This window comes from Acomys russatus, chromosome 8 (genome assembly GCF_903995435.1).
Source record: "Acomys russatus chromosome 8, mAcoRus1.1, whole genome shotgun sequence".
NCBI classification, from domain to species: domain Eukaryota; kingdom Metazoa; phylum Chordata; class Mammalia; order Rodentia; family Muridae; genus Acomys; species Acomys russatus.
In genome coordinates this window covers 37,934,211-37,946,826 of record NC_067144.1, presented here as the reverse complement: position 1 = coordinate 37,946,826, position 12,616 = coordinate 37,934,211, and the positions used below count along the sequence as shown (strand labels likewise).

General features: G+C 39.4%; 1 protein-coding gene across 1 annotated transcript in view; it reads right to left on the bottom strand.

Moving 5' to 3' along the window:
• Positions 1–1,026: 1,026 nt before the first annotated feature.
• Zbtb11 (zinc finger and BTB domain containing 11) overlaps positions 1,027–12,616 on the bottom strand; it is a 30,010-nt gene continuing 18,420 nt past the window's right edge. Inside the window, exons 6-11 of the mRNA XM_051150041.1 lie at positions 10,256–10,501; positions 7,972–8,116; positions 5,950–6,067; positions 3,271–3,429; positions 2,984–3,159; positions 1,027–2,267 (exon numbers count right to left, since the gene is read on the bottom strand). Of these exons, the coding sequence (XP_051005998.1) occupies positions 1,750–2,267; positions 2,984–3,159; positions 3,271–3,429; positions 5,950–6,067; positions 7,972–8,116; positions 10,256–10,501 (1,362 nt within the window). The 3' untranslated portion in view covers positions 1,027–1,749. The remainder of the gene's footprint in view (positions 2,268–2,983; positions 3,160–3,270; positions 3,430–5,949; positions 6,068–7,971; positions 8,117–10,255; positions 10,502–12,616) is intronic.

The window sequence follows — 12,616 nt, the reverse complement described above, 5'->3', positions numbered from 1 at the left end:
AACAAGATAGAGAACAAGAAAGGAAGACACACCAGATAAGGTGAAGCCCTGGCTTCCACACTTGCACAAATAGATGCAAAAGTCATTATTATCAGGTATAGACTGAAAATGATGCCAAGCTCAACTCCAAAGCTTTGCTTTTAACAAGACTGAACATTTTTTATTTACATATTTCTGACATACATTAATGATCTTTCTTATACATCTAGCTAAATCTAACAATGGTGAAATGGAACATAAAAAGACAATTTCAAATTTAGTTCTTTTGAAATAATTTCTCACTAACTGATGGATGTGACCAATGAATAGCCTTTATGAAGTCATGGGCTGTTTATAGATTCACTTTTAAAACAGAAAGCCACACAGCTGTTAAAACAACAACAAACTTGTAAATGCAGACATTAAATATGCAAGAAAATGCATGCAAGGCTATCACATTTATTCCTTAACCTTAAAGCCATTTTGAAAGTAAACTGGAATAAGCATCTTAATATTATGTATGTACATCAAGGCACATTCATTTCTTGTGCTTTAGGAATGATTTACATATAATCTGTTTTATATCTTAATTATATACTTTAAGAAAGCTTCTAATATCTAAAAGCTTAATTTTAACAATTGCAGATTGAACTATAGTTTTCTAGAGAGAAATGTGGCATCTCCCCATTTTCAAATTCAGAGTACTTAACAACTTAGAGGGAAAAATTAAAAAAAAAAACAAAAACAAAAAACCATGAATGACTAATTTGGTTTGAAGGTAACTTTTCAAAATACTTTCAGCAATTTGATAGTACCATAATCAATCTTTTTATATACTATAGTATAATGAGGGCTGCAGTGAAGAATTTTCAACATTCTAAAATTAACAATTATATGGCATCCATATCACCAATATAGATGTATAGTTTTTCAACAAATTTAAACAAACATGATACAAAAGCTAAAACAGATCAAACTTAACTTCTTAGTTAACTTGTTCATTCTTCAGCAAAAACAACAACAACAACAACAACAAAACAGAGGTTTTTTTCTTCCTTTTTTTTTTTCATTTATAGTCAATGTTATCAAGCAGAAACTTCCCATCAACAGTGCTCAATAACAGTACTCTTTTCTCATGGCTAGTTACTTGCCTTGAAGAGATAGTGCAGTAAGGCTTTAATAGGCATCTCATGCATTTTAATGGTACTTTAAAATTAGCTTTGCATATGTGTCTCCCATACAGATAAATAAATTATGCAAACTTGATTATAACACAGAACTCATTAAGTGCCTTAAGACAGAAAAGATTCTGACTCAGAAGCAGTTAAAATAAATAATCAAGAATCATACATCTAAAGCATTTTTAAAATGTAATATATTTATGCATCTTACGGATATGCTTTATATTAGAATTTTTAAATCCACAAACAGTAACTAGAAGAAAACAGAAAAGCTAAATGCAGCCTTTTAAATTCAAAATATGTAACAAAATGTCAAAATATAAATGAAACTACTCATCTTTAAATTTAGTACAGTTATTTATAAGCATTAATTCATAAAAGGCATAACCATGATCAACTACTTCCAACAGATTTTTCTTTTCATTTTCTTTACAGAAAGTGGACTTTTCTACAGACCTCAGTGGCCAGACAGGAAGTTTAGTAATGTCACCAACAGCCCAGAGCTTCACACTGAAGTCTACGTAGTGGTGACCGAGCTGTAAACAGTGCTCTGTGAGCTGATGGGCAACTGTCTCTGTGGCTGCTGCGCTCACTCGGCTTCTGGCATGTGCGCCACTTCCACTTCAACAGTCTGGATGGCTTCTGCAACTTCAGACAGCTTCTGTCCCTGCTGTTGCGCCAACACATAGTTAACCACCTGCATGATGCTTTGGTCAGAGAGGGTAGACACTGATGGGCACTCTTCCGTAGCTGCAACAGCTTCAAGAACTTCCATGGTTTCTCCTGTCACCACCACAGTCTCCAGCTCTTGAGGCCCACTGCTTTCTTGTTCCTGCATGTCTGCAGTTAAGATGCTGACAGCATGTTCCACCTGAGTTCCTTGGTTATGAAACTGCAGAGTGTCTTTCTCCAGCATAATTTTGCAAGGCACATAGTCTCTGTGGAATTTAGTCATATGCTTGCGCAGTGTTCGAGCATCGATGTAAGCCTCACTACACACAGGACACACATAGGGCCGCTCACCAGTATGTGTTCGGACATGACGTTTTAGTGACCGGGCATCAGCCCAAGCTACTCCACATGTTAAGCACTCAAAGGGCTTAACGCCTATTGAAAAAAGAAGAAAATGTGTGTGGGGTAAGGTGGCAAATTCTAAAATATATATATGGAAATCACCATGCAAATGTTTTGGTAAAGAGTTTCCCTGTTTTAGCCCTGTCTATGCTGGAACTCACTCTGTAGACCAGGCTGGCCTTGAACTCACAGAGATCCACCTGCCTCTGCCTCCCCAGTGGTGGAATTAAAGGCGCGCACCACCACCCTGCACAAATGTTTTTAAGTACAGTTTTCCACAACCATTTCACTTTTATTACTGTAATCTCTGTTTTTTTCTTCTTCCAGACAGGGTTTCTCTATGTAGCCCTGGCTGTCCTGGACTTACTCTATAGACCAGGCTGGCCTTGAACTCACCAGTAATCCACCTGCCTCTGCCTCCCAGAATGCTAGGATTACAATTGTGCGCCAACAGGCTAACAGTTTTAACAGACTAACCAAGGCTTGCACTATAATCTCTCTCATAATAGAAGTACGGGTGAACAACCGTGAGTTTGTCATGTTCTTACCTGTTTCACTACAATCTTATATTCCTAGGACAAGAACCTCTAAATAATTAAGTTCTCAGATCCAGTATCATTTCTGTCACTAAATAAAATTTTCAAGGTAGAGGATTAATCTCCCAAGAAAGAGCTAGTAAGATAACAGGCAAAAGAGCTGACCAAGTAAGAATGCTTCTTGGCCCTCTTTTCTCAGGATAAATACATTACCTTCATGGTTGTTCATGTGTCTCCTGTATTCTCTCAGCTGAGTGAACTTCCTGCCACACTGATCACACACCCGCTCCAGGTTTTGCTTTGCTCTTCCTTTCTTCCCATGGGTGGCTTTCTTTACATGTCTTCTGAATAAAGCTTTTTCATAAAATTCTTTGCCGCACACATTACACCTATAACAGAGAAGGCCCAATTTACTTTTCTCCAAAGTAATAACAGCCGTAAGAATCAATTAAACTGGGTATGTCTCTCCCTGAGTTTCAATCCTTCTGAGATTTACTCACCTGTAAGGCTCAGTGACAGAATGGGACTTCACATGGGAATACCAGTCTTTCTTCCAGCTGTAGCACTTGTCGCAGAACTGGCACTGAAAGGGCTTTACACCGAGATGTTTGTTCATATGCTGGCGCAGATCTCTAGCTTCAAAGAAACTTTTTTCACATCTGTAATAAAGTTTAATTATCTAATTGAATCATCTTTAAAACAAGTCTCTAATTCACTATAATCTTGTTTTTGAAGCTTCATAAAATTATGCCAAATTTAAAGTGTCAGTGAGAAAGAGATTCAATTTTTCAGTCTTGCATCAAGGATGCAAGGTTTAAGTTCTTTTTAGAACACTCAAAATGCTTGAGAAGGCGTCATGCAGAGTTCCCAAAGGTTACCACAAAGTGAATTTACTGTCCACCTCTCCTTAGCTCTCTTTTCCACTCCCTCTTTCTGTACACCCTTCAACCCGTTCCTCTTTTGTCCACATTTGGGAGGCAGGCTTCATCACTGACATTAGTAATGAAGCAGTGACTCAGGCCTAATCAATGGCAATAACAGCATTCCCTTGGTAGCAGCAATCAGCTTAGGGGTGCCAAGTGACTTAACTTGATCCAATCAGAGTGAAACTCAGGACTTTTACAGGAACTACCAGAAAAGAATCTTGACAATTTGGAAGTTGAGAGGATGAGAAGCTGAAACCACTGCCAGACTTTGTCCGTATGGAGCCTGAGAGAAACCAGATACTAATCAATCTGAACCAAGCTTAGGCGAAACTGCTCAGACCTCCAGACTTTCCTTTCATTCAAGCCAGATGGGTTGGATTTTCTTTCACCTGTAACAACAGCAAGTACTGACAAAAAAGCTGTACCTGGGGCCAGGAGCTGCTGGCATACGGCTTTAGCCCCAACACTATGTAGCAGAGACAGACAGATCTCTGTGATTTCAAGGCCAGCCTGGTCTATACAGTAAGTTTCAGGATAGCCAAGACTGTTTACACTCTGTCTCAAAAAACAAAACAAAAATTCCACCCTTTATTAGCTGTTTTGTTGTTTTTTGTTTGTTTGTTTTTGTTTTGAAACAGTTTCACTTTGTAGCCCAAGCATGTTTCAAACATGCAATTTTCCTGACTCAGCTCAAATACAGAAATTACAGGCATGTGCCACCACAGCCAACTCTATCTTTACTTTAAAATAAGACTAATTGTAGTGAAAGTGTTAAGTAAGAGCAGAGTAGAAAATGGTAAAACTTCTTTATCCATAAAAGTTGTAGATCAATTGGCTAACTTTATCAGGGAGTCTAGGAACTTATCAAAAGTATATATTGAATCTGGGTATGGTAGCATACTCCTTTAATCCCAGTACCCTGGAGGCAAGCAGATCTCTTCTGTGAGGTCCAGGCCAGCCTGGATTACTTGCACGGTGAAACCCTGTCTCAAAAAACAATGACTCAGGACAGCCAGGACTAAATAAAAAGACCCTGTTTCAAAACACAAAAATACAACAACAAACAAACAAAAAACTTATACTGGCCAGCAGCTGTTTAATGAAGAAGAAAAGTTACCAGGGCTGCAGAGCCAGCTCAGCAGCTAAAAGCACTTTCAGAGAACTCAGGGATTGCATCCCCAGCACCCACACAATGGCTCACAACCATCTTGTAACTCCAGGCTCAGGGAATCCAGTTTCTTCTAGCTTCTGCGGGCACCAGGCACAACCATGGTACACATACATATATGCAGTCAAACATCCATTTGCATACAATAAATAAATAAATCTTCATGGAAAAATTACTGTCTAAGTTTTATGGCATTTTCAATTTACCGTGACCCATACTCTGGTCCCCAGAGCATAGCAGCAGCCTTAAAAACAAAAATCTGCATACCTATAAGAGTTCTTAGCATTATATGGATCTGAAGATCTATAATTTTCTGTGTGTGTGTGTGTTGTTTGTTTGTTTGTTTGTTTGTTTTGGAGACAAGGTCTCACTGTGTAGCCCTGGCTGTCCTGGAACTCACTCTGTAGATCACGCTAGCCTTGAACTCACAAGATCCACCTGCCTCTGCCTCCTGAGTGAGTGCTGTGGTTAAAGGTGTGTGCCACCATGTATGGCCCAGACCTAACACAGATTAAACTTACTGGCTAGCTCACAGAAGGGAGGCCATCTTTTCCTTTTATTTATATCCCAACCCTCCTACAGTTTTGTGTCTGGAGTACAGATGTTTGTTGAGAATATTTAAAACCAAATACATTTGCCAGTGTGTCTTGGGAGCAAAAAATACATTTTTTTTTTTTTTTTAGAAATGCAAACATCAAAAGCATGAGAATGAGATTTGGGGAATAAGAGCTTTGAAAATTCTTCACCTCCTTCTGGGAATCAAGATGCACAGATGTTTAAGACTGAAAATATACTGAGATACGATCTGCAAAGGCCCCTTCAAAGGAGCTTAGCTGGTTGTAGACCTCTCCCAAACAGTCTCCACCCCTAGGGAGACATTTGAAAAGTCTCTTAAATTACTTAAAAAAAAAAAAAAATCGTAAGCAAACAAACAGTAAGAACTAGGTAGACTGATCAATCAGTAAACTGAAATTACAGTTTAATGTTATCTTTGAATGATTTCTTGTAAAAAAAAAATACTCAAATGAGCAAGATTAGTTAATGAGATTAGGTAATGAAATTAAGTTCACATGTTAAATACTTACTGAGTACAGTGATAGCCTCGAACCTCAGGTTTTGGCTGGTGTTTCTTAAGGTGCTTGCTCAGTCCAGAGCCCCTGTGAAAAGACTTCCCACAAACTGAGCAAAAATACTTGGATTCTCCTGAGAGAAAATGAAAATGAAAGGTTATAAATCCTGTAATCATGTCCTCTTTTCAACATAACTCATTATATTACCAAAGTTAAAATTTTATCCAGATAAGAGAAAACACAAACAGTGACATTTTACAATAACCTGCGGAAAACTTAATTAAAATTTCTGTTTCCTTTCAAAAAGTATAACACTGGGGGCTGGAGAGATGGCTCAGCACTTAAGAGCACTGCCTCCTCTTTCAGAGGACCTGGGTTCAATTCCCAGCCCACAATGACAGCTCACAGCTGTCTGTAACTCCTGTTCCAGGGGATCTCACACAGACATACATGCAGTAAAAACACCTATGTACATTTAAAAAAAAAAAAAAAATTTAAAAAGTATAGTACTGTCTAGACACACTTAAATTGTTGTTGTAGTAATCTGTCACAGAGACAAATACCTTTGCAAGTAAAAGTTGAGCCACAGCATTCATAAGAGAGGATGGAGCGCTGAGCGTGGTGGCGCACGCCTTTAATCCCAGCACCCGGGAGGCAGAGGCAGGTGGATTGCTTTGAGGTTAAGGCCAGCCTGGTCTACAAAGTGAGTCTAGGACAGCCAAGGCTACACAGAGAAATCCTATCTTGAAAAACCAGAGAGACAGAGAGGGAGGGGGGGAGGGAGGGAGGGAGGCAGACACAGAGACAGAGAGACAGGCGGGTGAGGAGGATGGAGCAAAGGGACAGGAACTCTCAATGGAGATAAGGTAGAGATAATAGTATCAGGAAAAGCATTCAAAGGAGATACAGAGGGTAACCTCTAGGTTAGGGGAGGGCCCAGCTACCATCCCATGCAGAATGAGAAACCCATAGTTGTGGTGCTCAGGTCTCCCTGACAGGGGTTGTCTTTCACAGTTATGAACAGGTTGACAGAAACAGAAAATTGGGACCCCAAGAGTAGTTAGTACCTGACGATGTGGTTTAGAAGTTTTAGAGGCATGGTGGCATACATCTCTTTCTTTCTTTCTTTCTTTCTTTTTTTTTTTTTTTGAGACAGAGTTTCTCTGTGTAGCCTTAGCTGTCCTAGACTCACTTTGTGGACCAGACTGGCCTCGAACTCAGAGAGATCCGCCAGCCTCTGCCTCCTGAGTCCTGGGATTAAGTGACATACATCTTTAATCCCAGGACTTGAGAAGCTGAGGCAGAATGATTTCTGGGTTCTAGGCCAGCCTGGTCTGCATTGTCCTAGTGTGACTATGCTAGTGAAGGCCACTGTGTAAGGATGTAGTATACCTCATGAATACACGAAAGCGGAATGGTAATAGGGTAAACTATAAGTCAGGCAGCACTGCCTATTCTTACACTCTCACACTGCAGCACACCTGCCCAAAAGTGTGTGAGGCTCAGTATGTAAAGCACTTATTGTTAACCCTTTCTTTTCTTTTCTTTTTCTCTAATCCTTTTGACTTGAGTTCAGTTCCTGGTACCCACACATGATGGAGGAAGTAAACTGACTCCTGAAAGCTGTCCTCTACATACATGCCACTATGCCCAAATGCCACAAACACACACGAACACAAACACAAACACAAAACTTTACAAAGAACATTTCTATAAAAAGAAAAATCAGAAATTACATTTAAGACAACTTTAAAATTTTACTACTCACTAAATGATCGCACACATTAACTTCTGGGCCTCTTAACACAATTGTATCTACTTGGACGTTAACAGAAATTTGAGACAAGGCCCAGCCATGTAGACCAGACTAGCCTAGAGTTTACATGAAGCCCAAGCTGGCCTTGAACTCATCATCGTCCTGCCTCATGGTCCCAAGTACTGGGAATACAATGTTCTGATATCATTACAGCATAACCAATGAACATAATAATAAATGAAAGTATAAAACATAACTGTATCAGTAAGTTTTTTTATTACCTGTGTGAATGCTCATATGTTCCTGAAGACTCCGTTTGGTAACAAATGACTTGACACACAGTTCACATTGGAACTGTTTTTGTGACTGATGGAGACTTTGATGTAATTTTAGACCATGCTTATAGATAAAAGTTTTTCCACAGACCTACGACAGCAATGTTTAAGGCAGCAAAACAAAAAAGATTTTATTCCTGATAACTGTGAACAAAAAAAATACTAATATCATTATAAACAAAAATGTTAAAACAATTTAACCTAACTATAATATACTATGTTAAAGTTAGCAAAGTGACATTGTTTTCTTTTCTTTTCCTTTTTTTTTTGTTTTTGTTTTTGTTTTTGTTTTTGTTTTTCAAGACAGGGTTTCTCTGTGTAGTCTTGGCTGTCCTGGACTCACTCTGTAGACCAGGCTTGCCTCGAACTCAACGCGACGTTGTTTTCTTACTGAGTACAACTGCCATCTTTCTAAAAGTGTGCATAACAATAGGCAAACCACTGTGCTGTCCTTGCCAGCTTGGCAAAATACATACCTTAAAGAGGCATGAAAGCATTTAAAAGCACTTCTCATTTCCCAACACACCACATAACATAGTTCTTCTCAAACTTTGGATGAAGAACCGATTATTTTCAATTTTGCCAATCCATTGGGGAAATTTTCTTGTTAAGCACAACAAATATTGCAATGTCAAGAGCTCTGAGAGGATTTACACTCTCATTTCTGTATTTATTTTCCATGGAACACACACTTTGAGTAGTGTTATATTGAAGACCAGAGGCTCAACCATTACTTAAGTGTTTAAATTTATGAATAAGCAATTATTAGAGTTTATCCTAAAAAATAATTGGGACAGCGAAGGGAACAACAGTGATTGACAATAAAATCAAAACAGACTACCCATGAACTGATGGTTAATACCAAACACTGATTTAGGGGTCTCTTATAATAAATTGTTTTCCTATAGTAAGATGCTTAAAAAAAGAGACGTGTGGCTAGAGAGGACAGAGAGCTGAGGAGACCATTCTACTGCCATTTTCCTAAATTAATATCATTTCTAATTATTCTAAATATTTATCCTTAGTTCTACAGATAAGGGTAGCTTCTTTTTGCAATCGATGGAGACTATTACTAAGACCCAAAATAGGTAGTCAAAATGCAGAGAGTAAATGACTGTGTGGTTCTCAGCCCCAACACAAAGTCTCAGAAAAGGGGAAGGGGAAGACTCAATACCAGAGGACCAGGACGTCTGCTCTGAAATGGTGTCTTCTCCATCTGTCAGGGAATCTGCCCCATGGACTCTAAAAGCCACATGGTCCCACCCCAAGCTGTAGGTGGCCAATCAGGGCTGAGAGAGGAAGAATTAGTCTCATCCAGGAACAAGCTTCCACATAAGCTGTCCAACCCCAAGCGGCCAGGCCTGGACACATATATGAACATATGAGTAAAGCTAAGTAGACTCAGGAGGTTATATACACATGTATATGCATACATATGAATAAACACACACACATATATATATGTAACAATAGTAATTAAGCAATCATGGATGAGGGGGGCACAGGAAGAGCTGGAGTCAGGAGAAGGAGGAGCAGATGTAGTGTAGATGCATGCTCACACTTAATCAACAACAAAACTGTATTGGTTCCACAACTGTCTGATAATAAAAAGAGACCGCCCTGTGAAAGACTACTGATGTTACTCAAATCTCTCATGTTCTAAGGAGCCCAAAGCTGGATACTTATAGGATTCATTAAGCAAGAGTTTGGCTTCTACTTACTCACAATCCTCAGTAACAGCAAAAAGGCAGCTAAGTAAGAACTTGTTCTGAGCAGTGTTTGCTTACGTCATACATCCTCTTTCACTGTTGGTTATTTCTACTCAAGGCTACGGGGCGATTAGGGTGACAAGTAGCTATTCTCACCCATTAACATTTCAAAGTACAGCTTCAGACAGCAAATTAAAGACTACAACAGGGAATCGCACTTAATGAAGGCAACAAACCAAAGATAAATTTTCCTGACATTTCACAAGAGGGAAAATGAGGGCTGGAGAGATGGCTCAGAGGTCAAGAGCACTGCTGCTCTTCCAAATGTCCTGAGTTCAATTCCCAGCAAGCTCTTGGTGGCCCACAACCATCTATAATGTGATCTGATGCCCTCTTCTGGCATGCAGTTGTACATACAGGCAAAGCACTGCATACATGATTTCAGAGTATATATAAAGCCCATGTCACCACCATAGTTAACTTCCAATCTTCTTAAAGTAACTAAATAAACAGGCCTTTACCTGGCATGCATGTGGCTTTACCCCTGTGTGCTTAAGCATATGTATTCGGAGAGAGTATAATTTAGGTAATGTCCTTCCACATATAGAACATATAAATTCTCTTTTGGTTCTTCCCTTCTCCGATGATGTTCCTGATGCCTCATTTGCTGAGGAACTGGCTGAGGATGAGGAGGGCGCGTCTTTTCTTGTGTGTCGTATAAGGTGTGCTCTCAGTGAAGCACTGTACTGGAACTGCTTCTTACATAGCTAAAAAAGAAAAACAAAAGTTCCTCCTACAGAAAATGTTAAGTCAAAGTCAATGCACACTTCAATTTTCCAGTTCTGGTTATAATTATAAAAATAAATAAACAAACACACTGTTTAAAGACAATATATATGGAGGCTGGAGCTATCTCAGAGCGTTAAGAACTGGCCCACAAATCTGATGCTCTGTGGTACACAGTAACCTACACTCCCTCACAGGACACAGCCCAGGCTGTATGAGACCCTGTCTCAAAATAAGTAAATAAATAAAGTATACGTACCAGATTATAAAGGTGAAAAGGAAAAACTCTGGAGAGAATTAAAATCTAAACACAACACAGGACTTTTTTTTTTAAGGGTACAGGACTTAAGAGGGGATAATTGCTTTCTCCTCTCTGTCTCTCCCTGGGGCGCTCCCCGCTTCCTACTTCCCCCATGCTCTTACAATAATCTTCTCCATATCAACAACAACAACAACAACAAGAAGAGGGGGTAATTAAGAGTAGGCTTGCTTAAAGGAATAGTAGAATTTCGTAAGTCACTTGGGGCAGAGGGCTTGCTAATCTGTGTTAGGCTATGGGTTTGATCTCTGGTACAAGCACCAAAAACCACACACACAGAGTATTATCAACATATCACTGCCAAGAGATTTTAGGTAGAGATGAACTAGGGACTAGAAAGATTAGAAAAGTTAAGACAGACACCGAGAAGCCCTGTCTCAAAAAAACAAAAACAAAACAACAACAATAACAAAATCATTAAAAACAAAAATAAAACCATTCTCCTGACTTATCTCAATATCTGCCTCTAGAATGAGCTTTTGCTGTCCCCTGATAAAAGTGTGTTTTCTAATAGCAAGTAGAATGCACATAGAAGCTGGAACTCTCCACTACGTGTTTATGATTCCCACCACCTCACTTTAGTAATAGAGTAATGTGACATTAATTACAACTAGTTTATATAGGTTATTTTTTTGTTTGTTTGAGACAAGTTCTCCCTCTGTAGTCCCGGCTGCTTGGAACTTAGCAGAAGTCCAAGCGGCCTTTAAGTACCCTGACTCCCCTGCCTCAGCCTCTCAATGCTGGAATTACAGAGCACCATGCTTGCTGATTGTCATGAATGCTACCAAACATGGGCTGCATGATATTCTTGGGTCTTTCCGTTTTGTTTTTTGTTGTTATTTTGAGACCACGTTTCTCTGTGTAGGGATTTCTCCGTTTTTATTTTGTTTTGCTTATGTCTCTTTATAGTTACTAACTTATCACTAAAAATCTTCCCCAGTTGCCTACTAAGATATTTAAAGCGTTCATTAAAAACACAGGTCCCCGGGACTAGAGAGATGGCTCATTTGTTAAGAACACTGACTGTTCTTCCAGAGGTCATAAATTCAATCCCCAGCAACCACGTGGTGGCAACCATCTATATGTGATCTGGTGCCCTCTTCTGGCATGCAGGTGTACATGCAGGCAGAGCACTGTATACATAATAATAAATAAATCTTTAAATAAACAAAAAACACAGGCTCTAATTCACTACCTTAGAGAAAGTGTCTGTGAAAGCATTTTCTGCTGATACCTACCTCAACGTCCCTGCTCTTGGCATATAGCCTCATCCTGGTCAATATCTGGCACTGCCCTGATGCATTCTTTTTTTGTTTTTGTTTTTGTTTTTTGTTTTTCAAGACAGGGTTTCTCTGTGTAGCCTTGGCTATCCTAGACTCACTTTGTAGACCAGGCTGGCCTCAAACTCACAGCAATCTGCCTGCCTCTACTTCCCAAGTGATGGGATTAAAGGTGTGCGCCACCACACCTGGCCAAACCTTCTTGTGTTTACTTTTTAGATTGATTTTTTTAATGGGCATGAATGTTTTGACAGCATGTATGTATATGCATCACACCTGTACCTATGTGCACCACACACGAGGGTGCAGGTAATTAAACTTGTTCCTCTGTAAGAACAAAAAAATGTTCTTAACTGCTGAGCCATTTCTTTTCTTTTGTTTTTGTTTGTTTTTCAAGACAGGGTTTCCCTGTGTAGCCTTGGCTGTCCTGGACTTGCATTGTAGACCAGGCTGGCCTCGAACTCACAGAGATCCACCTGCCTCTGCCTCCTGAGTGC